The 22,427-nt window shown below is 41.3% G+C and overlaps 4 protein-coding genes across 4 annotated transcripts; all 4 read left to right on the top strand.

Annotated features, from left to right (window-relative positions):
- Nucleotides 1-728: 728 nt before the first annotated feature.
- LOC146708933 (uncharacterized) lies at nucleotides 729-3,962 on the top strand. The gene has a single exon (XM_085455829.1). The coding sequence runs from the start codon at nucleotides 2,273-2,275 to the stop codon at nucleotides 3,665-3,667; it is 1,395 nt and encodes a 464-aa protein (XP_085311955.1). The 5' UTR covers nucleotides 729-2,272; the 3' UTR covers nucleotides 3,668-3,962.
- Nucleotides 3,963-6,344: 2,382 nt separating this feature from the next.
- Nucleotides 6,345-9,563, top strand: LOC146708932 (uncharacterized). Its single transcript, XM_085455828.1, has one exon. The coding sequence runs from the start codon at nucleotides 7,880-7,882 to the stop codon at nucleotides 9,272-9,274; it is 1,395 nt and encodes a 464-aa protein (XP_085311954.1). The 5' UTR covers nucleotides 6,345-7,879; the 3' UTR covers nucleotides 9,275-9,563.
- A 2,382-nt stretch (nucleotides 9,564-11,945) lies between these two features.
- On the top strand, nucleotides 11,946-15,150 carry LOC146708931 (uncharacterized). The gene has a single exon (XM_085455827.1). It carries the CDS (start codon nucleotides 13,479-13,481, stop codon nucleotides 14,871-14,873), a length of 1,395 nt encoding a protein of 464 aa, XP_085311953.1. The 5' UTR covers nucleotides 11,946-13,478; the 3' UTR covers nucleotides 14,874-15,150.
- Nucleotides 15,151-17,542: 2,392 nt separating this feature from the next.
- LOC146708930 (uncharacterized) lies at nucleotides 17,543-20,761 on the top strand. Its single transcript, XM_085455826.1, has one exon. It carries the CDS (start codon nucleotides 19,078-19,080, stop codon nucleotides 20,470-20,472), a length of 1,395 nt encoding a protein of 464 aa, XP_085311952.1. The 5' UTR covers nucleotides 17,543-19,077; the 3' UTR covers nucleotides 20,473-20,761.
- The last annotated feature ends 1,666 nt before the right edge of the window (nucleotides 20,762-22,427 follow it).

The raw sequence follows: 22,427 nt of genomic DNA, 5'->3' as shown, positions 1-22,427 counted from the left end.
GTGGTAAGCAGTTACTTTATCCTTTCACTTAAAATTTCCAGGAAAAACACTACCTTGGCTACTTTTGTGCTTACATTTGATCTATGCTGGGTCACTACTTTTGCACTATAATGCTGCTGCTGACACCTTGGTTCACACTGACAACTAGAAAAAAGCTGATAGGAAAAGAAGGATGGAAAATGCCTGGAATTTAGTTACACTTGCAAATACTGCTTCCTCCAAACTGCAAGCATCAATAAAATGTTACAGTATTGTTTTCTATATCTGTGCATATATCCTTATTGGTAGTTTTCTCGAAATAGAAGCTCTTCATTTTAAAAAAAAAACCTCTGATAACATTGCTGAAGCTAGCGCCCACCCCTACTGCGCATACTGCAAATATAAAACTGATATATACTTACATCATGGAGCAGTTGATGTCTGGTTTCCGACAAATACAGTAAAGAGGTGCGTTCTCCCCCTCCATACCAGTGTTCTCAGGCACTGCTACATGGTCAGTGTCAGACACTTCACTGTCCTACAACATACCACATAGGACCACATTAGAAATGACATGTATGTAGACATGCTAATTATACCTGGCTAAATGGATGCAGTAACAAAATGTTACTAACTACTCTAGTTATTAGTTTCCAGATGTGTGCAGTTGCTCCAGTCTTACTGACAGTATACTGTTTCAAACACCAGTGCCAACATTTTATTTTTTAAATCTTAGTATGATTCTGCACCAAGACTTGTGGCCTGTTGCTCGGTAACTTATTGTCTGACTACATTAACTACAGTTCATAAACATCATTCATTTTCTCCTACTTATTTTATTCAGGTTGTATTTCAGCTGTCATAGGGCAAAAGTACACCCTGGACAGGTCGCCAGTCTGTTGGAGGGTTATTAGAGAGACTCAGACAACCACTCACACCAACAGCCAACTAACCTAACCCCGCGCATGTCTTTGGAGTTCAACACCAGTCTGGCCGAATCACAGATAAGCAGGGTGTCTGTGCTGCAGAGCACAGCTGTGTCAGAGACTCTCGACATCAATGTAGCGTTAAGGATGCGGAGCGATGGGTGCACTAACACAATGTAAATATTAAAGTTCTCGCCATTGTCAATATGCTGTTGCGCTCTTGTTCGTATTATTGCAACCATATCTCGAGTCTAGCTTACCCTAAAAGTTTGGAGAGAATTGGTCTGTTAAGAAACGCAATCGATTGTTTGGGACTGCTCTAGCCATCACGTCGCATAAACAACTCTACTTCCGGTGGGAAAACTAATTAAGGGTAAAGTCGCACTAATAACACCTACCACTCACGTTCATAAGCATACACTATGATCACTTCCACGCAGTAACGTTGTAATAAATATAATCCCCGGTAAAGTCAATTAGCGAACACTACTGGCATGTAATGCCAATGGCGACCATTTCACAAACTGTAGAAAATGCTCAAAATGTGGTCGGCACCAAAAGTGAAGGGCTGACAGTTGTGTTTATATACGAACCGTAAGCGCTAATGTTGGTTAGCATCAGCTAAAGCGAGGAAGTTTGACACTTGCAGAGGCAGTGAACGCAGAGAGAGCTTAAAAACGCATTGTGTTTTTGTTTTTGTTTTTTTTGCATTAAGACGTTGCACACAAAATTACAGATATAACGGTGACTTAGCTGCTCGTTGGATAAACCCATGGACCTTAGAAAAGATCAACACTACTCGGATGTAAGCACCCGTGTATAACACAATAGGCAAAATTACGCTTGCTAACCTTTCCACATCACAGGCTTCACATTAAATAAACATTTTTTTCAAATACTCACCATGATCTGAGACCGTTTAAATATTTTGTTACTCTGAAAATATGGCAGTATGAAGCTAAACCTTTAGCTTGACGGCTAAAGCAATGCTAAGATTTACACGGAAACGATCAGCGGACATCGTTAAAGTACTATTGGTCTACATTCTTCTTCTATGGTAGCAGCCTGGGCAGAGTAACAGCCAACTTTAAACTGCGCCATCTGTTGGCACCAATTACAGTAGAAAACATGATTGCGACAACACGTTTTTTGGGGAAAATAACAGAGATTGAAACTTTACTGATAATTTGTCCAAGTTGAAAAATGCCCTCCTCCAAAAATATCACGTGACAACCTCATTGCCTTACAGAATTATGACGTCACACACGTAGAATCTTACCACCATTCTTTCCTTTGATCCGTTGACCCTTAAAACCTATAAATAGGGGTGAAGCGCAACGACTTTTAGTCCGTTTCTCGCAGCCTTGATGTGTGCAGCATTGAACCGTTCGCCAGAAAAGCCTTTTGAAATATTTGGATCCTTTGCAGTTGTAACTGTATCCAGACCCAACATGTCTCAAAAAAATCCAAAGGGACAAGAAGTTGACCCATACGCTCTTCCTTGGGATGAGCCACTAGACTCTTCCCTTTCCTCTCTTCCCTGGTGTGACCAAGTGGAACTAGAGGAAAAGCGTTTGGAAGAACTGGAGGATGAAGCGCTCAGAAACGCAGAGAAGATTAAGTTCTTGATGGAGGAAAATGAGCAAAAGAGCGCTCAACTAAAAAAGTTGTCATTCCAGCTTCAAGAAAAGGAAGCTATTATTGAGGGGAAACAACAGGATCTCCATGACATGGACAAAAAGAACCAGGAGCTCCAAGGAAAACTTGATGAAGCCCTGCAACAAAATGAAAAACTTGTCCAAGAGAAGAAACAAGACGGCATGAAGAAGAGAGGGCTGCACAGCAATCTCAGAGACATGGAGCTAATGTACAATGTTGACAAAAAAAGGCTTGATCGCACAGAGCAAGCAAATGAGAAGCTCCTCCAAGAGAAAAGGCAACAGGAGTTAAAAGAAAAAGAAATGCTTTCCAAGCTTCAGAGCATCAAGCAACACAACGAAAGCTTGCAAGGAAAGCTTGATCAAGCTCTGCGGCAAAATAGAAAACTCCTCCAGGAGAAGATGAAAGACAGCACGAAGAAGAGAGGGCTGCACTCCAATCTCCGAGACATGGAGCTAATGTACAATGTTGACAAAAAAAGGCTTGATCGCACAGAGCAAGCAAATGAAAAGCTTCTCCAAGAGAAAAGGGAACAAGAAATCAAACAAAAAGAAATGGATTCCAATCTGCAGAGCATCAAGCAACAAAATGAAAGCTTGCAACGAAAGCTTGATGAAGCTCTGCGACAAAATAAAGAAATCCTTCAAGAGAAAGAGCAGCTGGACAGAAAGCAGGGAGACATGGAGTGCCAACTCCAGCTCATGGAGGGAAACAACAGGATGCTGCAGGTAAAGTTCGAAGAGACACTGCACAAATATCAAGACCTGCTTCAAGAGAGAGAACAGCTGGTCAGTAAGCAGAGAGAAGAAAAACTTCTTCTCCAGGAGTTTGAGAAACAGGAGGCAACATCTAAAGTGCTGAAAGAAAGGTTGGAAGAAAAACAAGCTGAAATAGAAGAAGTGGAGAAAAAATGCAACAAGCTGCAGAAGCAAAACACCGAAACAATCGAGGAGCTGAAAATCCTCATCCTCGAGAAAAAGGTGCTCGTGGAAAAGCAGCTGAAGAAACAGAAAAAACGCTTCTGCTTCTTCTGGAGGAGGAACACTCCTTCTTTCAGTACTGCCAATGTCGCCTCTTCCTCTCCCACCTCTGCTCCAGCTTAATTCCCCCCCCCCCCCCTCCCCTTAACTACTAACACCTCTCCCATCTCCCTCCCCTCTTTTCACAATCACCCCCCAACCAGTCCCGACAGTTGACTGCCCCCTCTAGAGCCTGGTTCTGTCATAGGTTTCTTCCTTTAAAGGGAGTTTTTCCTATCCACTGTCGCCTAGTGCTTGCTCAGAGGGGATTGTTGGGGTTTTCTCTCCTCTCTCCCTTTACTTTCCATCCCACCCACCCCCACCTTTTCTTTTTTCTTAATAATTGAACAATAAAAACAATTGGTCACTAATTAAATGTGTCAAATCAATGTCTTTATTCAAGAATACAAGAAATGGGTAATAGCTGCATGTGTGTTTGTGTGTGTGCATAATATGCATACTTTACGTGTTGGATCCAAATCCCACAAGGAATTAAATAAAACAAGACAAACAAAAACAAATATTTCTCTCCCTTCCCAGGTCAGGAATCAGGATGAGGAAGAAATGAGGTCAGATCAGTGCAGGTTTTTGCACTACTGACATAAAGTTTCTGCTGATTAAAAAAAGTATGTCGATATTTCTGAAATACATTTGCAAACAAATAACTTTGACAACTTGTGTTTTTTCATAAAAGAAAAAAGAAAAATCAGAGAGCAGAGCTGGTAAAACAGCTTAGCTCCGCAGGTTACAGGAGATCAGATGCCAAATACTTTTCATGACAGTCTTCGTTATTGCATAAATCTCCCCTTTTATCATTGATCAGTAAATCACTGCATATACATTCATCTAACCGTTATAATTTCATGAGTAAAGATTCTCAGATGACTGAATGGCGGTTTTAGTAAATGTTTAACTTTATTGTGATTTCTATTTTTAGAATCAATAGCACACATTTTGATTTCGTTTTGCAAGCTGCTGATTTCACACAGATCCACTGCCCAAACGTGCCTTTGAGTTTTTCATCATTTAACAAGAATAGGCTCAGGCAATCATTGTGGAATTAGGCTTTGGGAAGGTCTGGGGACAGGTATGATGGTGGTGGTTTTAAAGCACTGTGGCACAACAGTTTGACTCAGGGAGATGTTAAAGATGCCCGCTAGGACATCAGTCAGCTGGTCAGCACGGGCTCCGAGCACGCGTCCAGGTATATTGTCTGGTCCAGCAGCTTTGTGTGGGTTGACTTTAGTGAGAGTCCTTCTCACACTGGCCGTGGACAGGGACAGCACTTGGTTGTCTGGCAAGCGGGTGGCCCTCTATAGTCCGTCTTGCGTCCCATTTAAGCAAGTGCGTGTTCACACTGCCCCTGGATGTCCTGGCCTCTGAGGTTAAGGTGTACGGCTCCTGGTTGTCAACTGACCAATTTATCATGGCAAAGTCTGTGGTGGACAAAAGACAAGAGGCTGATTATAAAAATGATCCATGCACGCCTTATGACCTACAGCATGTACAGTTAACACAGCTAAATGGCTGTGAAATTGTAAAATTACTTTTGAAATAAAGCTATTCAAAGTCAATTAACTGTGACTATAATAATAGCAATGTTAGCCAGCAAACAAAACGTTAGCACTAATTAAAATAAGCTGCTAGGTGATGTTACTGTTTCAAGTTCTCTCATTGTTTGACATGTAGGGCAGATATTTTGGTGACACTGAGATCAGCCAGACACTAAACAGCAGTGTAATATCAACGCTAGATTAGATGTTTTCTAATCCGATAAAATGACATTATTCCTGTTTATAGAAGATGTTTGTCGTCTGTTTGTTTGACTGACAGGAACAGGAAATAGTGGTTGGAAATTACTGTTGGTGTTACATGAGGGTAAAGAAGGGCTTTAAGCACCTGGGTAAAAACTGGACCCATGATGAAACACTACAACAAGTACAACATATTCTTCAGTTTTAATATGTGACCATACTGTGCAGACTGCTGATGAGTTACACGGTTACATTTCATTAATCATTGTTAAACTAAAGTGGTAAGCAGTTACTTTATCCTTTCACTTAAAATTTCCAGGAAAAACACTACCTTGGCTACTTTTGTGCTTACATTTGATCTATGCTGGGTCACTACTTTTGCACTATAATGCTGCTGCTGACACCTTGGTTCACACTGACAACTAGAAAAAAGCTGATAGGAAAAGAAGGATGGAAAATGCCTGGAATTTAGTTACACTTGCAAATACTGCTTCCTCCAAACTGCAAGCATCAATAAAATGTTACAGTATTGTTTTCTATATCTGTGCATATATCCTTATTGGTAGTTTTCTCGAAATAGAAGCTCTTCATTTTAAAAAAAAAAAACCTCTGATAACATTGCTGAAGCTAGCGCCCACCCCTACTGCGCATACTGCAAATATAAAACTGATATATACTTACATCATGGAGCAGTTGATGTCTGGTTTCCGACAAATACAGTAAAGAGGTGCGTTCTCCCCCTCCATACCAGTGTTCTCAGGCACTGCTACATGGTCAGTGTCAGACACTTCACTGTCCTACAACATACCACATAGGACCACATTAGAAATGACATGTATGTAGACATGCTAATTATACCTGGCTAAATGGATGCAGTAACAAAATGTTACTAACTACTCTAGTTATTAGTTTCCAGATGTGTGCAGTTGCTCCAGTCTTACTGACAGTATACTGTTTCAAACACCAGTGCCAACATTTTATTTTTTAAATCTTAGTATGATTCTGCACCAAGACTTGTGGCCTGTTGCTCGGTAACTTATTGTCTGACTACATTAACTACAGTTCATAAACATCATTCATTTTCTCCTACTTATTTTATTCAGGTTGTATTTCAGCTGTCATAGGGCAAAAGTACACCCTGGACAGGTCGCCAGTCTGTTGGAGGGTTATTAGAGAGACTCAGACAACCACTCACACCAACAGCCAACTAACCTAACCCCGCGCATGTCTTTGGAGTTCAACACCAGTCTGGCCGAATCACAGATAAGCAGGGTGTCTGTGCTGCAGAGCACAGCTGTGTCAGAGACTCTCGACATCAATGTAGCGTTAAGGATGCGGAGCGATGGGTGCACTAACACAATGTAAATATTAAAGTTCTCGCCATTGTCAATATGCTGTTGCGCTCTTGTTCGTATTATTGCAACCATATCTCGAGTCTAGCTTACCCTAAAAGTTTGGAGAGAATTGGTCTGTTAAGAAACGCAATCGATTGTTTGGGACTGCTCTAGCCATCACGTCGCATAAACAACTCTACTTCCGGTGGGAAAACTAATTAAGGGTAAAGTCGCACTAATAACACCTACCACTCACGTTCATAAGCATACACTATGATCACTTCCACGCAGTAACGTTGTAATAAATATAATCCCCGGTAAAGTCAATTAGCGAACACTACTGGCATGTAATGCCAATGGCGACCATTTCACAAACTGTAGAAAATGCTCAAAATGTGGTCGGCACCAAAAGTGAAGGGCTGACAGTTGTGTTTATATACGAACCGTAAGCGCTAATGTTGGTTAGCATCAGCTAAAGCGAGGAAGTTTGACACTTGCAGAGGCAGTGAACGCAGAGAGAGCTTAAAAACGCATTGTGTTTTTGTTTTTGTTTTTTTTGCATTAAGACGTTGCACACAAAATTACAGATATAACGGTGACTTAGCTGCTCGTTGGATAAACCCATGGACCTTAGAAAAGATCAACACTACTCGGATGTAAGCACCCGTGTATAACACAATAGGCAAAATTACGCTTGCTAACCTTTCCACATCACAGGCTTCACATTAAATAAACATTTTTTCAAATACTCACCATGATCTGAGACCGTTTAAATATTTTGTTGCTCTGAAAATATGGCAGTATGAAGCTAAACCTTTAGCTTGACGGCTAAAGCAATGCTAAGATTTACACGGAAACGATCAGCGGACATCGTTAAAGTACTATTGGTCTACATTCTTCTTCTATGGTAGCAGCCTGGGCAGAGTAACAGCCAACTTTAAACTGCGCCATCTGTTGGCACCAATTACAGTAGAAAACATGATTGCGACAACACGTTTTTTGGGGAAAATAACAGAGATTGAAACTTTACTGATAATTTGTCCAAGTTGAAAAATGCCCTCCTCCAAAAATATCACGTGACAACCTCATTGCCTTACAGAATTATGACGTCACACACGTAGAATCTTACCACCATTCTTTCCTTTGATCCAAAAACCTATAAATAGGGGTGAAGCGCAACGACTTTTAGTCCGTTTCTCGCAGCCTTGATGTGTGCAGCATTGAACCGTTCGCCAGAAAAGCCTTTTGAAATATTTGGAGCCTTTGCAGTTGTAACTGTATCCAGACCCAACATGTCTCAAAAAAATCCAAAGGGACAAGAAGTTGACCCATACGCTCTTCCTTGGGATGAGCCACTAGACTCTTCCCTTTCCTCTCTTCCCTGGTGTGACCAAGTGGAACTAGAGGAAAAGCGTTTGGAAGAACTGGAGGATGAAGCGCTCAGAAACGCAGAGAAGATTAAGTTCTTGATGGAGGAAAATGAGCAAAAGAGCGCTCAACTAAAAAAGTTGTCATTCCAGCTTCAAGAAAAGGAAGCTATTATTGAGGGGAAACAACAGGATCTCCATGACATGGACAAAAAGAACCAGGAGCTCCAAGGAAAACTTGATGAAGCCCTGCAACAAAATGAAAAACTTGTCCAAGAGAAGAAACAAGACGGCATGAAGAAGAGAGGGCTGCACAGCAATCTCAGAGACATGGAGCTAATGTACAATGTTGACAAAAAAAGGCTTGATCGCACAGAGCAAGCAAATGAGAAGCTCCTCCAAGAGAAAAGGCAACAGGAGTTAAAAGAAAAAGAAATGCTTTCCAAGCTTCAGAGCATCAAGCAACACAACGAAAGCTTGCAAGGAAAGCTTGATCAAGCTCTGCGGCAAAATAGAAAACTCCTCCAGGAGAAGATGAAAGACAGCACGAAGAAGAGAGGGCTGCACTCCAATCTCCGAGACATGGAGCTAATGTACAATGTTGACAAAAAAAGGCTTGATCGCACAGAGCAAGCAAATGAAAAGCTTCTCCAAGAGAAAAGGGAACAAGAAATCAAACAAAAAGAAATGGATTCCAATCTGCAGAGCATCAAGCAACAAAATGAAAGCTTGCAACGAAAGCTTGATGAAGCTCTGCGACAAAATAAAGAAATCCTGCAAGAGAAAGAGCAGCTGGACAGAAAGCAGGGAGACATGGAGTGCCAACTCCAGCTCATGGAGGGAAACAACAGGATGCTGCAGATAAAGTTCGAAGAGACACTGCACAAATATCAAGACCTGCTTCAAGAGAGAGAACAGCTGGTCAGTAAGCAGAGAGAAGAAAAACTTCTTCTCCAGGAGTTTGAGAAACAGGAGGCAACATCTAAAGTGCTGAAAGAAAGGTTGGAAGAAAAACAAGCTGAAATAGAAGAAGTGGAGAAAAAATGCAACAAGCTGCAGAAGCAAAACACCGAAACAATCGAGGAGCTGAAAATCCTCATCCTCGAGAAAAAGGTGCTCGTGGAAAAGCAGCTGAAGAAACAGAAAAAACGCTTCTGCTTCTTCTGGAGGAGGAACACTCCTTCTTTCAGTACTGCCAATGTCGCCTCTTCCTCTCCCACCTCTGTTCCAGCTTAATCCCCCCCCCCTTAACTACTAACACCTCTCCCATCTCCCTCCCCTCTTTTCACAATCACCCCCCAACCAGTCCCGACAGTTGACTGCCCCCTCTAGAGCCTGGTTCTGTCATAGGTTTCTTCCTTTAAAGGGAGTTTTTCCTATCCACTGTCGCCTAGTGCTTGCTCAGAGGGGATTGTTGGGGTTTTCTCTCCTCTCTCCCTTTACTTTCCATCCCACCCACCCCCACCTTTTCTTTTTTCTTAATAATTGAACAATAAAAACAATTGGTCACTAATTAAATGTGTCAAATCAATGTCTTTATTCAAGAATACAAGAAATGGGTAATAGCTGCATGTGTGTTTGTGTGTGTGCATAATATGCATACTTTACGTGTTGGATCCAAATCCCACAAGGAATTAAATAAAACAAGAAGACAAACAAAAACAAATATTTCTCTCCCTTCCCAGGTCAGGAATCAGGATGAGGAAGAAATGAGGTCAGATCAGTGCAGGTTTTTGCACTACTGACATAAAGTTTCTGCTGATTAAAAAAAGTATGTCGATATTTCTGAAATACATTTGCAAACAAATAACTTTGACAACTTGTGTTTTTTCATAAAAGAAAAAAGAAAAATCAGAGAGCAGAGCTGGTAAAACAGCTTAGCTCCGCAGGTTACAGGAGATCAGATGCCAAATACTTTTCATGACAGTCTTCGTTATTGCATAAATCTCCCCTTTTATCATTGATCAGTAAATCACTGCATATACATTCATCTAACCGTTATAATTTCATGAGTAAAGATTCTCAGATGACTGAATGGCGGTTTTAGTAAATGTTGAACTTTATTGTGATTTCTATTTTTAGAATCAATAGCACACATTTTGATTTAGTTTTGCAAGCTGCTGATTTCACACAGATCCACTGCCCAAACGTGCCTTTGAGTTTTTCATCATTTAACAAGAATAGGCTCAGGCAATCATTGTGGAATTAGGCTTTGGGAAGGTCTGGGGACAGGTATGATGGTGGTGGTTTTAAAGCACTGTGGCACAACAGCTTGACTCAGGGAGATGTTAAAGATGCCCGCTAGGACATCAGTCAGCTGGTCAGCACGGGCTCCGAGCACGCGTCCAGGTATATTGTCTGGTCCAGCAGCTTTGTGTGGGTTGACTTTAGTGAGAGTCCTTCTCACACTGGCCGTGGACAGGGACAGCACTTGGTTGTCTGGCAAGCGGGTGGCCCTCTATAGTCCGTCTTGCGTCCCATTTAAGCAAGTGCGTGTTCACACTGCCCCTGGATGTCCTGGCCTCTGAGGTTAAGGTGTACGGCTCCTGGTTGTCAACTGACCAATTTATCATGGCAAAGTCTGTGGTGGACAAAAGACAAGAGGCTGATTATAAAAATGATCCATGCACGCCTTATGACCTACAGCATGTACAGTTAACACAGCTAAATGGCTGTGAAATTGTAAAATTACTTTTGAAATAAAGCTATTCAAAGTCAATTAACTGTGACTATAATAATAGCAATGTTAGCCAGCAAACAAAACGTTAGCACTAATTAAAATAAGCTGCTAGGTGATGTTACTGTTTCAAGTTCTCTCATTGTTTGACATGTAGGGCAGATATTTTGGTGACACTGAGATCAGCCAGACACTAAACAGCAGTGTAATATCAACGCTAGATTAGATGTTTTCTAATCCGATAAAATGACATTATTCCTGTTTATAGAAGATGTTTGTCGTCTGTTTGTTTGACTGACAGGAACAGGAAATAGTGGTTGGAAATTACTGTTGGTGTTACATGAGGGTAAAGAAGGGCTTTAAGCACCTGGGTAAAAACTGGACCCATGATGAAACACTACAACAAGTACAACATATTCTTCAGTTTTAATATGTGACCATACTGTGCAGACTGCTGATGAGTTACACGGTTACATTTCATTAATCATTGTTAAACTAAAGTGGTAAGCAGTTACTTTATCCTTTCACTTAAAATTTCCAGGAAAAACACTACCTTGGCTACTTTTGTGCTTACATTTGATCTATGCTGGGTCACTACTTTTGCACTATAATGCTGCTGCTGACACCTTGGTTCACACTGACAACTAGAAAAAAGCTGATAGGAAAAGAAGGATGGAAAATGCCTGGAATTTAGTTACACTTGCAAATACTGCTTCCTCCAAACTGCAAGCATCAATAAAATGTTACAGTATTGTTTTCTATATCTGTGCATATATCCTTATTGGTAGTTTTCTCGAAATAGAAGCTCTTCATTTTAAAAAAAAAACCTCTGATAACATTGCTGAAGCTAGCGCCCACCCCTACTGCGCATACTGCAAATATAAAACTGATATATACTTACATCATGGAGCAGTTGATGTCTGGTTTCCGACAAATACAGTAAAGAGGTGCGTTCTCCCCCTCCATACCAGTGTTCTCAGGCACTGCTACATGGTCAGTGTCAGACACTTCACTGTCCTACAACATACCACATAGGACCACATTAGAAATGACATGTATGTAGACATGCTAATTATACCTGGCTAAATGGATGCAGTAACAAAATGTTACTAACTACTCTAGTTATTAGTTTCCAGATGTGTGCAGTTGCTCCAGTCTTACTGACAGTATACTGTTTCAAACACCAGTGCCAACATTTTATTTTTTAAATCTTAGTATGATTCTGCACCAAGACTTGTGGCCTGTTGCTCGGTAACTTATTGTCTGACTACATTAACTACAGTTCATAAACATCATTCATTTTCTCCTACTTATTTTATTCAGGTTGTATTTCAGCTGTCATAGGGCAAAAGTACACCCTGGACAGGTCGCCAGTCTGTTGGAGGGTTATTAGAGAGACTCAGACAACCACTCACACCAACAGCCAACTAACCTAACCCCGCGCATGTCTTTGGAGTTCAACACCAGTCTGGCCGAATCACAGATAAGCAGGGTGTCTGTGCTGCAGAGCACAGCTGTGTCAGAGACTCTCGACATCAATGTAGCGTTAAGGATGCGGAGCGATGGGTGCACTAACACAATGTAAATATTAAAGTTCTCGCCATTGTCAATATGCTGTTGCGCTCTTGTTCGTATTATTGCAACCATATCTCGAGTCTAGCTTACCCTAAAAGTTTGGAGAGAATTGGTCTGTTAAGAAACGCAATCGATTGTTTGGGACTGCTCTAGCCATCACGTCGCATAAACAACTCTACTTCCGGTGGGAAAACTAATTAAGGGTAAAGTCGCACTAATAACACCTACCACTCACGTTCATAAGCATACACTATGATCACTTCCACGCAGTAACGTTGTAATAAATATAATCCCCGGTAAAGTCAATTAGCGAACACTACTGGCATGTAATGCCAATGGCGACCATTTCACAAACTGTAGAAAATGCTCAAAATGTGGTCGGCACCAAAAGTGAAGGGCTGACAGTTGTGTTTATATACGAACCGTAAGCGCTAATGTTGGTTAGCATCAGCTAAAGCGAGGAAGTTTGACACTTGCAGAGGCAGTGAACGCAGAGAGAGCTTAAAAACGCATTGTGTTTTTGTTTTTGTTTTTTTTGCATTAAGACGTTGCACACAAAATTACAGATATAACGGTGACTTAGCTGCTCGTTGGATAAACCCATGGACCTTAGAAAAGATCAACACTACTCGGATGTAAGCACCCGTGTATAACACAATAGGCAAAATTACGCTTGCTAACCTTTCCACATCACAGGCTTCACATTAAATAAACATTTTTTTCAAATACTCACCATGATCTGAGACCGTTTAAATATTTTGTTACTCTGAAAATATGGCAGTATGAAGCTAAACCTTTAGCTTGACGGCTAAAGCAATGCTAAGATTTACACGGAAACGATCAGCGGACATCGTTAAAGTACTATTGGTCTACATTCTTCTTCTATGGTAGCAGCCTGGGCAGAGTAACAGCCAACTTTAAACTGCGCCATCTGTTGGCACCAATTACAGTAGAAAACATGATTGCGACAACACGTTTTTTGGGGAAAATAACAGAGATTGAAACTTTACTGATAATTTGTCCAAGTTGAAAAATGCCCTCCTCCAAAAATATCACGTGACAACCTCATTGCCTTACAGAATTATGACGTCACACACGTAGAATCTTACCACCATTCTTTCCTTTGATCCAAAAACCTATAAATAGGGGTGAAGCGCAACGACTTTTAGTCCGTTTCTCGCAGCCTTGATGTGTGCAGCATTGAACCGTTCGCCAGAAAAGCCTTTTGAAATATTTGGATCCTTTGCAGTTGTAACTGTATCCAGACCCAACATGTCTCAAAAAAATCCAAAGGGACAAGAAGTTGACCCATACGCTCTTCCTTGGGATGAGCCACTAGACTCTTCCCTTTCCTCTCTTCCCTGGTGTGACCAAGTGGAACTAGAGGAAAAGCGTTTGGAAGAACTGGAGGATGAAGCGCTCAGAAACGCAGAGAAGATTAAGTTCTTGATGGAGGAAAATGAGCAAAAGAGCGCTCAACTAAAAAAGTTGTCATTCCAGCTTCAAGAAAAGGAAGCTATTATTGAGGGGAAACAACAGGATCTCCATGACATGGACAAAAAGAACCAGGAGCTCCAAGGAAAACTTGATGAAGCCCTGCAACAAAATGAAAAACTTGTCCAAGAGAAGAAACAAGACGGCATGAAGAAGAGAGGGCTGCACAGCAATCTCAGAGACATGGAGCTAATGTACAATGTTGACAAAAAAAGGCTTGATCGCACAGAGCAAGCAAATGAGAAGCTCCTCCAAGAGAAAAGGCAACAGGAGTTAAAAGAAAAAGAAATGCTTTCCAAGCTTCAGAGCATCAAGCAACACAACGAAAGCTTGCAAGGAAAGCTTGATCAAGCTCTGCGGCAAAATAGAAAACTCCTCCAGGAGAAGATGAAAGACAGCACGAAGAAGAGAGGGCTGCACTCCAATCTCCGAGACATGGAGCTAATGTACAATGTTGACAAAAAAAGGCTTGATCGCACAGAGCAAGCAAATGAGAAGCTTCTCCAAGAGAAAAGGGAACAAGAAATCAAACAAAAAGAAATGGATTCCAATCTGCAGAGCATCAAGCAACAAAATGAAAGCTTGCAACGAAAGCTTGATGAAGCTCTGCGACAAAATAAAGAAATCCTGCAAGAGAAAGAGCAGCTGGACAGAAAGCAGGGAGACATGGAGTGCCAACTCCAGCTCATGGAGGGAAACAACAGGATGCTGCAGATAAAGTTCGAAGAGACACTGCACAAATATCAAGACCTGCTTCAAGAGAGAGAACAGCTGGTCAGTAAGCAGAGAGAAGAAAAACTTCTTCTCCAGGAGTTTGAGAAACAGGAGGCAACATCTAAAGTGCTGAAAGAAAGGTTGGAAGAAAAACAAGCTGAAATAGAAGAAGTGGAGAAAAAATGCAACAAGCTGCAGAAGCAAAACACCGAAACAATCGAGGAGCTGAAAATCCTCATCCTCGAGAAAAAGGTGCTCGTGGAAAAGCAGCTGAAGAAACAGAAAAAACGCTTCTGCTTCTTCTGGAGGAGGAACACTCCTTCTTTCAGTACTGCCAATGTCGCCTCTTCCTCTCCCACCTCTGTTCCAGCTTAATTCCCCCCCCCTTAACTACTAACACCTCTCCCATCTCCCTCCCCTCTTTTCACAATCACCCCCCAACCAGTCCCGACAGTTGACTGCCCCCTCTAGAGCCTGGTTCTGTCATAGGTTTCTTCCTTTAAAGGGAGTTTTTCCTATCCACTGTCGCCTAGTGCTTGCTCAGAGGGGATTGTTGGGGTTTTCTCTCCTCTCTCCCTTTACTTTCCATCCCACCCACCCCCACCTTTTCTTTTTTCTTAATAATTGAACAATAAAAACAATTGGCCGCTAATTAAATGTGTCAAATCAATGTCTTTATTCAAGAATACAAGAAATGGGTAATAGCTGCATGTGTGTTTGTGTGTGTGCATAATATGCATACTTTACGTGTTGGATCCAAATCCCACAAGGAATTAAATAAAACAAGAAGACAAACAAAAACAAATATTTCTCTCCCTTCCCAGGTCAGGAATCAGGATGAGGAAGAAATGAGGTCAGATCAGTGCAGGTTTTTGCACTACTGACATAAAGTTTCTGCTGATTAAAAAAAGTATGTCGATATTTCTGAAATACATTTGCAAACAAATAACTTTGACAACTTGTGTTTTTTCATAAAAGAAAAAAGAAAAATCAGAGAGCAGAGCTGGTAAAACAGCTTAGCTCCGCAGGTTACAGGAGATCAGATGCCAAATACTTTTCATGACAGTCTTCGTTATTGCATAAATCTCCCCTTTTATCATTGATCAGTAAATCACTGCATATACATTCATCTAACCGTTATAATTTCATGAGTAAAGATTCTCAGATGACTGAATGGCGGTTTTAGTAAATGTTGAACTTTATTGTGATTTCTATTTTTAGAATCAATAGCACACATTTTGATTTAGTTTTGCAAGCTGCTGATTTCACACAGATCCACTGCCCAAACGTGCCTTTGAGTTTTTCATCATTTAACAAGAATAGGCTCAGGCAATCATTGTGGAATTAGGCTTTGGGAAGGTCTGGGGACAGGTATGATGGTGGTGGTTTTAAAGCACTGTGGCACAACAGCTTGACTCAGGGAGATGTTAAAGATGCCCGCTAGGACATCAGTCAGCTGGTCAGCACGGGCTCCGAGCACGCGTCCAGGTATATTGTCTGGTCCAGCAGCTTTGTGTGGGTTGACTTTAGTGAGAGTCCTTCTCACACTGGCCGTGGACAGGGACAGCACTTGGTTGTCTGGCAAGCGGGTGGCCCTCTATAGTCCGTCTTGCGTCCCATTTAAGCAAGTGCGTGTTCACACTGCCCCTGGATGTCCTGGCCTCTGAGGTTAAGGTGTACGGCTCCTGGTTGTCAACTGACCAATTTATCATGGCAAAGTCTGTGGTGGACAAAAGACAAGAGGCTGATTATAAAAATGATCCATGCACGCCTTATGACCTACAGCATGTACAGTTAACACAGCTAAATGGCTGTGAAATTGTAAAATTACTTTTGAAATAAAGCTATTCAAAGTCAATTAACTGTGACTATAATAATAGCAATGTTAGCCAGCAAACAAAACGTTAGCACTAATTAAAATAAGCTGCTAGGTGATGTTACTGTTTCAAGTTCTCTCATTGTTTGACATGTAGGGCAGATATTTTGGTGACACTGAGATCAGCCAGACACTAAACAGCAGTGTAATATCAACGCTAGATTAGATGTTTTCTAATCCGATAAAATGACATTATTCCTGTTTATAGAAGATGTTTGTCGTCTGTTTGTTTGACTGACAGGAACAGGAAATAGTGGTTGGAAATTACTGTTGGTGTTACATGAGGGTAAAGAAGGGCTTTAAGCACCTGGGTAAAAACTGGACCCATGATGAAACACTACAACAAGTACAACATATTCTTCAGTTTTAATATGTGACCATACTGTGCAGACTGCTGATGAGTTACACGGTTACATTTCATTAATCATTGTTAAACTAAAGTGGTAAGCAGTTACTTTATCCTTTCACTTAAAATTTCCAGGAAAAACACTACCATGGCTACTTTTGTGCTTACATTTGATCTATGCTGGGTCACTACTTTTGCACTATAATGCTGCTGCTGACACCTTGGTTCACACTGACAACTAGAAAAAAGCTGATAGGAAAAGAAGGATGGAAAATGCCTGGAATTTAGTTACACTTGCAAATACTGCTTCCTCCAAACTGCAAGCATCAATAAAATGTTACAGTATTGTTTTCTATATCTGTGCATATATCCTTATTGGTAGTTTTCTCGAAATAGAAGCTCTTCATTTTAAAAAAAAAAACCTCTGATAACATTGCTGAAGCTAGCGCCCACCCCTACTGCGCATACTGCAAATATAAAACTGATATATACTTACATCATGGAGCAGTTGATGTCTGGTTTCCGACAAATACAGTAAAGAGGTGCGTTCTCCCCCTCCATACCAGTGTTCTCAGGCACTGCTACATGGTCAGTGTCAGACACTTCACTGTCCTACAACATACCACATAGGACCACATTAGAAATGACATGTATGTAGACATGCTAATTATACCTGGCTAAATGGATGCAGTAACAAAATGTTACTAACTACTCTAGTTATTAGTTTCCAGATGTGTGCAGTTGCTCCAGTCTTACTGACAGTATACTGTTTCAAACACCAGTGCCAACATTTTATTTTTTAAATCTTAGTATGATTCTGCACCAAGACTTGTGGCCTGTTGCTCGGTAACTTATTGTCTGACTACATTAACTACAGTTCATAAACATCATTCATTTTCTCCTACTTATTTTATTCAGGTTGTATTTCAGCTGTCATAGGGCAAAAGTACACCCTGGACAGGTCGCCAGTCTGTTGGAGGGTTATTAGAGAGACTCAGACAACCACTCACACCAACAGCCAACTAACCTAACCCCGCGCATGTCTTTGGAGTTCAACACCAGTCTGGCCGAATCACAGATAAGCAGGGTGTCTGTGCTGCAGAGCACAGCTGTGTCAGAGACTCTCGACATCAATGTAGCGTTAAGGATGCGGAGCGATGGGTGCACTAACACAATGTAAATATTAAAGTTCTCGCCATTGTCAATATGCTGTTGCGCTCTTGTTCGTATTATTGCAACCATATCTCGAGTCTAGCTTACCCTAAAAGTTTGGAGAGAATTGGTCTGTTAAGAAACGCAATCGATTGTTTGGGACTGCTCTAGCCATCACGTCGCATAAACAACTCTACTTCCGGTGGGAAAACTAATTAAGGGTAAAGTCGCACTAATAACACCTACCACTCACGTTCATAAGCATACACTATGATCACTTCCACGCAGTAACGTTGTAATAAATATAATCCCCGGTAAAGTCAATTAGCGAACACTACTGGCATGTAATGCCAATGGCGACCATTTCACAAACTGTAGAAAATGCTCAAAATGTGGTCGGCACCAAAAGTGAAGGGCTGACAGTTGTGTTTATATACGAACCGTAAGCGCTAATGTTGGTTAGCATCAGCTAAAGCGAGGAAGTTTGACACTTGCAGAGGCAGTGAACGCAGAGAGAGCTTAAAAACGCATTGTGTTTTTGTTTTTGTTTTTTTTGCATTAAGACGTTGCACACAAAATTACAGATATAACGGTGACTTAGCTGCTCGTTGGATAAACCCATGGACCTTAGAAAAGATCAACACTACTCGGATGTAAGCACCCGTGTATAACACAATAGGCAAAATTACGCTTGCTAACCTTTCCACATCACAGGCTTCACATTAAATAAACATTTTTTCAAATACTCACCATGATCTGAGACCGTTTAAATATTTTGTTGCTCTGAAAATATGGCAGTATGAAGCTAAACCTTTAGCTTGACGGCTAAAGCAATGCTAAGATTTACACGGAAACGATCAGCGGACATCGTTAAAGTACTATTGGTCTACATTCTTCTTCTATGGTAGCAGCCTGGGCAGAGTAACAGCCAACTTTAAACTGCGCCATCTGTTGGCACCAATTACAGTAGAAAACATGATTGCGACAACACGTTTTTTGGGGAAAATAACAGAGATTGAAACTTTACTGATAATTTGTCCAAGTTGAAAAATGCCCTCCTCCAAAAATATCACGTGACAACCTCATTGCCTTACAGAATTATGACGTCACACACGTAGAATCTTACCACCATTCTTTCCTTTGATCCAAAAACCTATAAATAGGGGTGAAGCGCAACGACTTTTAGTCCGTTTCTCGCAGCCTTGATGTGTGCAGCATTGAACCGTTCGCCAGAAAAGCCTTTTGAAATATTTGGAGCCTTTGCAGTTGTAACTGTATCCAGACCCAACATGTCTCAAAAAAATCCAAAGGGACAAGAAGTTGACCCATACGCTCTTCCTTGGGATGAGCCACTAGACTCTTCCCTTTCCTCTCTTCCCTGGTGTGACCAAGTGGAACTAGAGGAAAAGCGTTTGGAAGAACTGGAGGATGAAGCGCTCAGAAACGCAGAGAAGATTAAGTTCTTGATGGAGGAAAATGAGCAAAAGAGCGCTCAACTAAAAAAGTTGTCATTCCAGCTTCAAGAAAAGGAAGCTATTATTGAGGGGAAACAACAGGATCTCCATGACATGGACAAAAAGAACCAGGAGCTCCAAGGAAAACTTGATGAAGCCCTGCAACAAAATGAAAAACTTGTCCAAGAGAAGAAACAAGACGGCATGAAGAAGAGAGGGCTGCACAGCAATCTCAGAGACATGGAGCTAATGTACAATGTTGACAAAAAAAGGCTTGATCGCACAGAGCAAGCAAATGAGAAGCTCCTCCAAGAGAAAAGGCAACAGGAGTTAAAAGAAAAAGAAATGCTTTCCAAGCTTCAGAGCATCAAGCAACACAACGAAAGCTTGCAAGGAAAGCTTGATCAAGCTCTGCGGCAAAATAGAAAACTCCTCCAGGAGAAGATGAAAGACAGCACGAAGAAGAGAGGGCTGCACTCCAATCTCCGAGACATGGAGCTAATGTACAATGTTGACAAAAAAAGGCTTGATCGCACAGAGCAAGCAAATGAAAAGCTTCTCCAAGAGAAAAGGGAACAAGAAATCAAACAAAAAGAAATGGATTCCAATCTGCAGAGCATCAAGCAACAAAATGAAAGCTTGCAACGAAAGCTTGATGAAGCTCTGCGACAAAATAAAGAAATCCTGCAAGAGAAAGAGCAGCTGGACAGAAAGCAGGGAGACATGGAGTGCCAACTCCAGCTCATGGAGGGAAACAACAGGATGCTGCAGATAAAGTTCGAAGAGACACTGCACAAATATCAAGACCTGCTTCAAGAGAGAGAACAGCTGGTCAGTAAGCAGAGAGAAGAAAAACTTCTTCTCCAGGAGTTTGAGAAACAGGAGGCAACATCTAAAGTGCTGAAAGAAAGGTTGGAAGAAAAACAAGCTGAAATAGAAGAAGTGGAGAAAAAATGCAACAAGCTGCAGAAGCAAAACACCGAAACAATCGAGGAGCTGAAAATCCTCATCCTCGAGAAAAAGGTGCTCGTGGAAAAGCAGCTGAAGAAACAGAAAAAACGCTTCTGCTTCTTCTGGAGGAGGAACACTCCTTCTTTCAGTACTGCCAATGTCGCCTCTTCCTCTCCCACCTCTGTTCCAGCTTAATCCCCCCCCCCTTAACTACTAACACCTCTCCCATCTCCCTCCCCTCTTTTCACAATCACCCCCCAACCAGTCCCGACAGTTGACTGCCCCCTCTAGAGCCTGGTTCTGTCATAGGTTTCTTCCTTTAAAGGGAGTTTTTCCTATCCACTGTCGCCTAGTGCTTGCTCAGAGGGGATTGTTGGGGTTTTCTCTCCTCTCTCCCTTTACTTTCCATCCCACCCACCCCCACCTTTTCTTTTTTCTTAATAATTGAACAATAAAAACAATTGGTCACTAATTAAATGTGTCAAATCAATGTCTTTATTCAAGAATACAAGAAATGGGTAATAGCTGCATGTGTGTTTGTGTGTGTGCATAATATGCATACTTTACGTGTTGGATCCAAATCCCACAAGGAATTAAATAAAACAAGAAGACAAACAAAAACAAATATTTCTCTCCCTTCCCAGGTCAGGAATCAGGATGAGGAAGAAATGAGGTCAGATCAGTGCAGGTTTTTGCACTACTGACATAAAGTTTCTGCTGATTAAAAAAAGTATGTCGATATTTCTGAAATACATTTGCAAACAAATAACTTTGACAACTTGTGTTTTTTCATAAAAGAAAAAAGAAAAATCAGAGAGCAGAGCTGGTAAAACAGCTTAGCTCCGCAGGTTACAGGAGATCAGATGCCAAATACTTTTCATGACAGTCTTCGTTATTGCATAAATCTCCCCTTTTATCATTGATCAGTAAATCACTGCATATACATTCATCTAACCGTTATAATTTCATGAGTAAAGATTCTCAGATGACTGAATGGCGGTTTTAGTAAATGTTGAACTTTATTGTGATTTCTATTTTTAGAATCAATAGCACACATTTTGATTTAGTTTTGCAAGCTGCTGATTTCACACAGATCCACTGCCCAAACGTGCCTTTGAGTTTTTCATCATTTAACAAGAATAGGCTCAGGCAATCATTGTGGAATTAGGCTTTGGGAAGGTCTGGGGACAGGTATGATGGTGGTGGTTTTAAAGCACTGTGGCACAACAGCTTGACTCAGGGAGATGTTAAAGATGCCCGCTAGGACATCAGTCAGCTGGTCAGCACGGGCTCCGAGCACGCGTCCAGGTATATTGTCTGGTCCAGCAGCTTTGTGTGGGTTGACTTTAGTGAGAGTCCTTCTCACACTGGCCGTGGACAGGGACAGCACTTGGTTGTCTGGCAAGCGGGTGGCCCTCTATAGTCCGTCTTGCGTCCCATTTAAGCAAGTGCGTGTTCACACTGCCCCTGGATGTCCTGGCCTCTGAGGTTAAGGTGTACGGCTCCTGGTTGTCAACTGACCAATTTATCATGGCAAAGTCTGTGGTGGACAAAAGACAAGAGGCTGATTATAAAAATGATCCATGCACGCCTTATGACCTACAGCATGTACAGTTAACACAGCTAAATGGCTGTGAAATTGTAAAATTACTTTTGAAATAAAGCTATTCAAAGTCAATTAACTGTGACTATAATAATAGCAATGTTAGCCAGCAAACAAAACGTTAGCACTAATTAAAATAAGCTGCTAGGTGATGTTACTGTTTCAAGTTCTCTCATTGTTTGACATGTAGGGCAGATATTTTGGTGACACTGAGATCAGCCAGACACTAAACAGCAGTGTAATATCAACGCTAGATTAGATGTTTTCTAATCCGATAAAATGACATTATTCCTGTTTATAGAAGATGTTTGTCGTCTGTTTGTTTGACTGACAGGAACAGGAAATAGTGGTTGGAAATTACTGTTGGTGTTACATGAGGGTAAAGAAGGGCTTTAAGCACCTGGGTAAAAACTGGACCCATGATGAAACACTACAACAAGTACAACATATTCTTCAGTTTTAATATGTGACCATACTGTGCAGACTGCTGATGAGTTACACGGTTACATTTCATTAATCATTGTTAAACTAAAGTGGTAAGCAGTTA

The sequence above is a fragment of the Copadichromis virginalis genome, linkage group LG5 (assembly GCF_057382275.1).
Source record: "Copadichromis virginalis isolate Kocher_CV1m ecotype Utaka linkage group LG5, C_Virginalis_male_GT1.1, whole genome shotgun sequence".
In the NCBI taxonomy this organism is placed as follows: Eukaryota; Metazoa; Chordata; class Actinopteri; order Cichliformes; family Cichlidae; genus Copadichromis; species Copadichromis virginalis.
This window is presented reverse-complemented; position numbering and strand designations above follow the sequence as displayed.

What these genes read in the sequence shown, in the direction of transcription:
- LOC146708930 (XM_085455826.1), top strand. Translation starts at nt 19,078, where the DNA reads ATGTGTGCAGCATTGAACCGTTCGCCAGAAAAGCCTTTTGAAATATTT.
- LOC146708933 (XM_085455829.1), top strand. Translation starts at nt 2,273, where the DNA reads ATGTGTGCAGCATTGAACCGTTCGCCAGAAAAGCCTTTTGAAATATTT.
- LOC146708932 (XM_085455828.1), top strand. Translation starts at nt 7,880, where the DNA reads ATGTGTGCAGCATTGAACCGTTCGCCAGAAAAGCCTTTTGAAATATTT.
- LOC146708931 (XM_085455827.1), top strand. Translation starts at nt 13,479, where the DNA reads ATGTGTGCAGCATTGAACCGTTCGCCAGAAAAGCCTTTTGAAATATTT.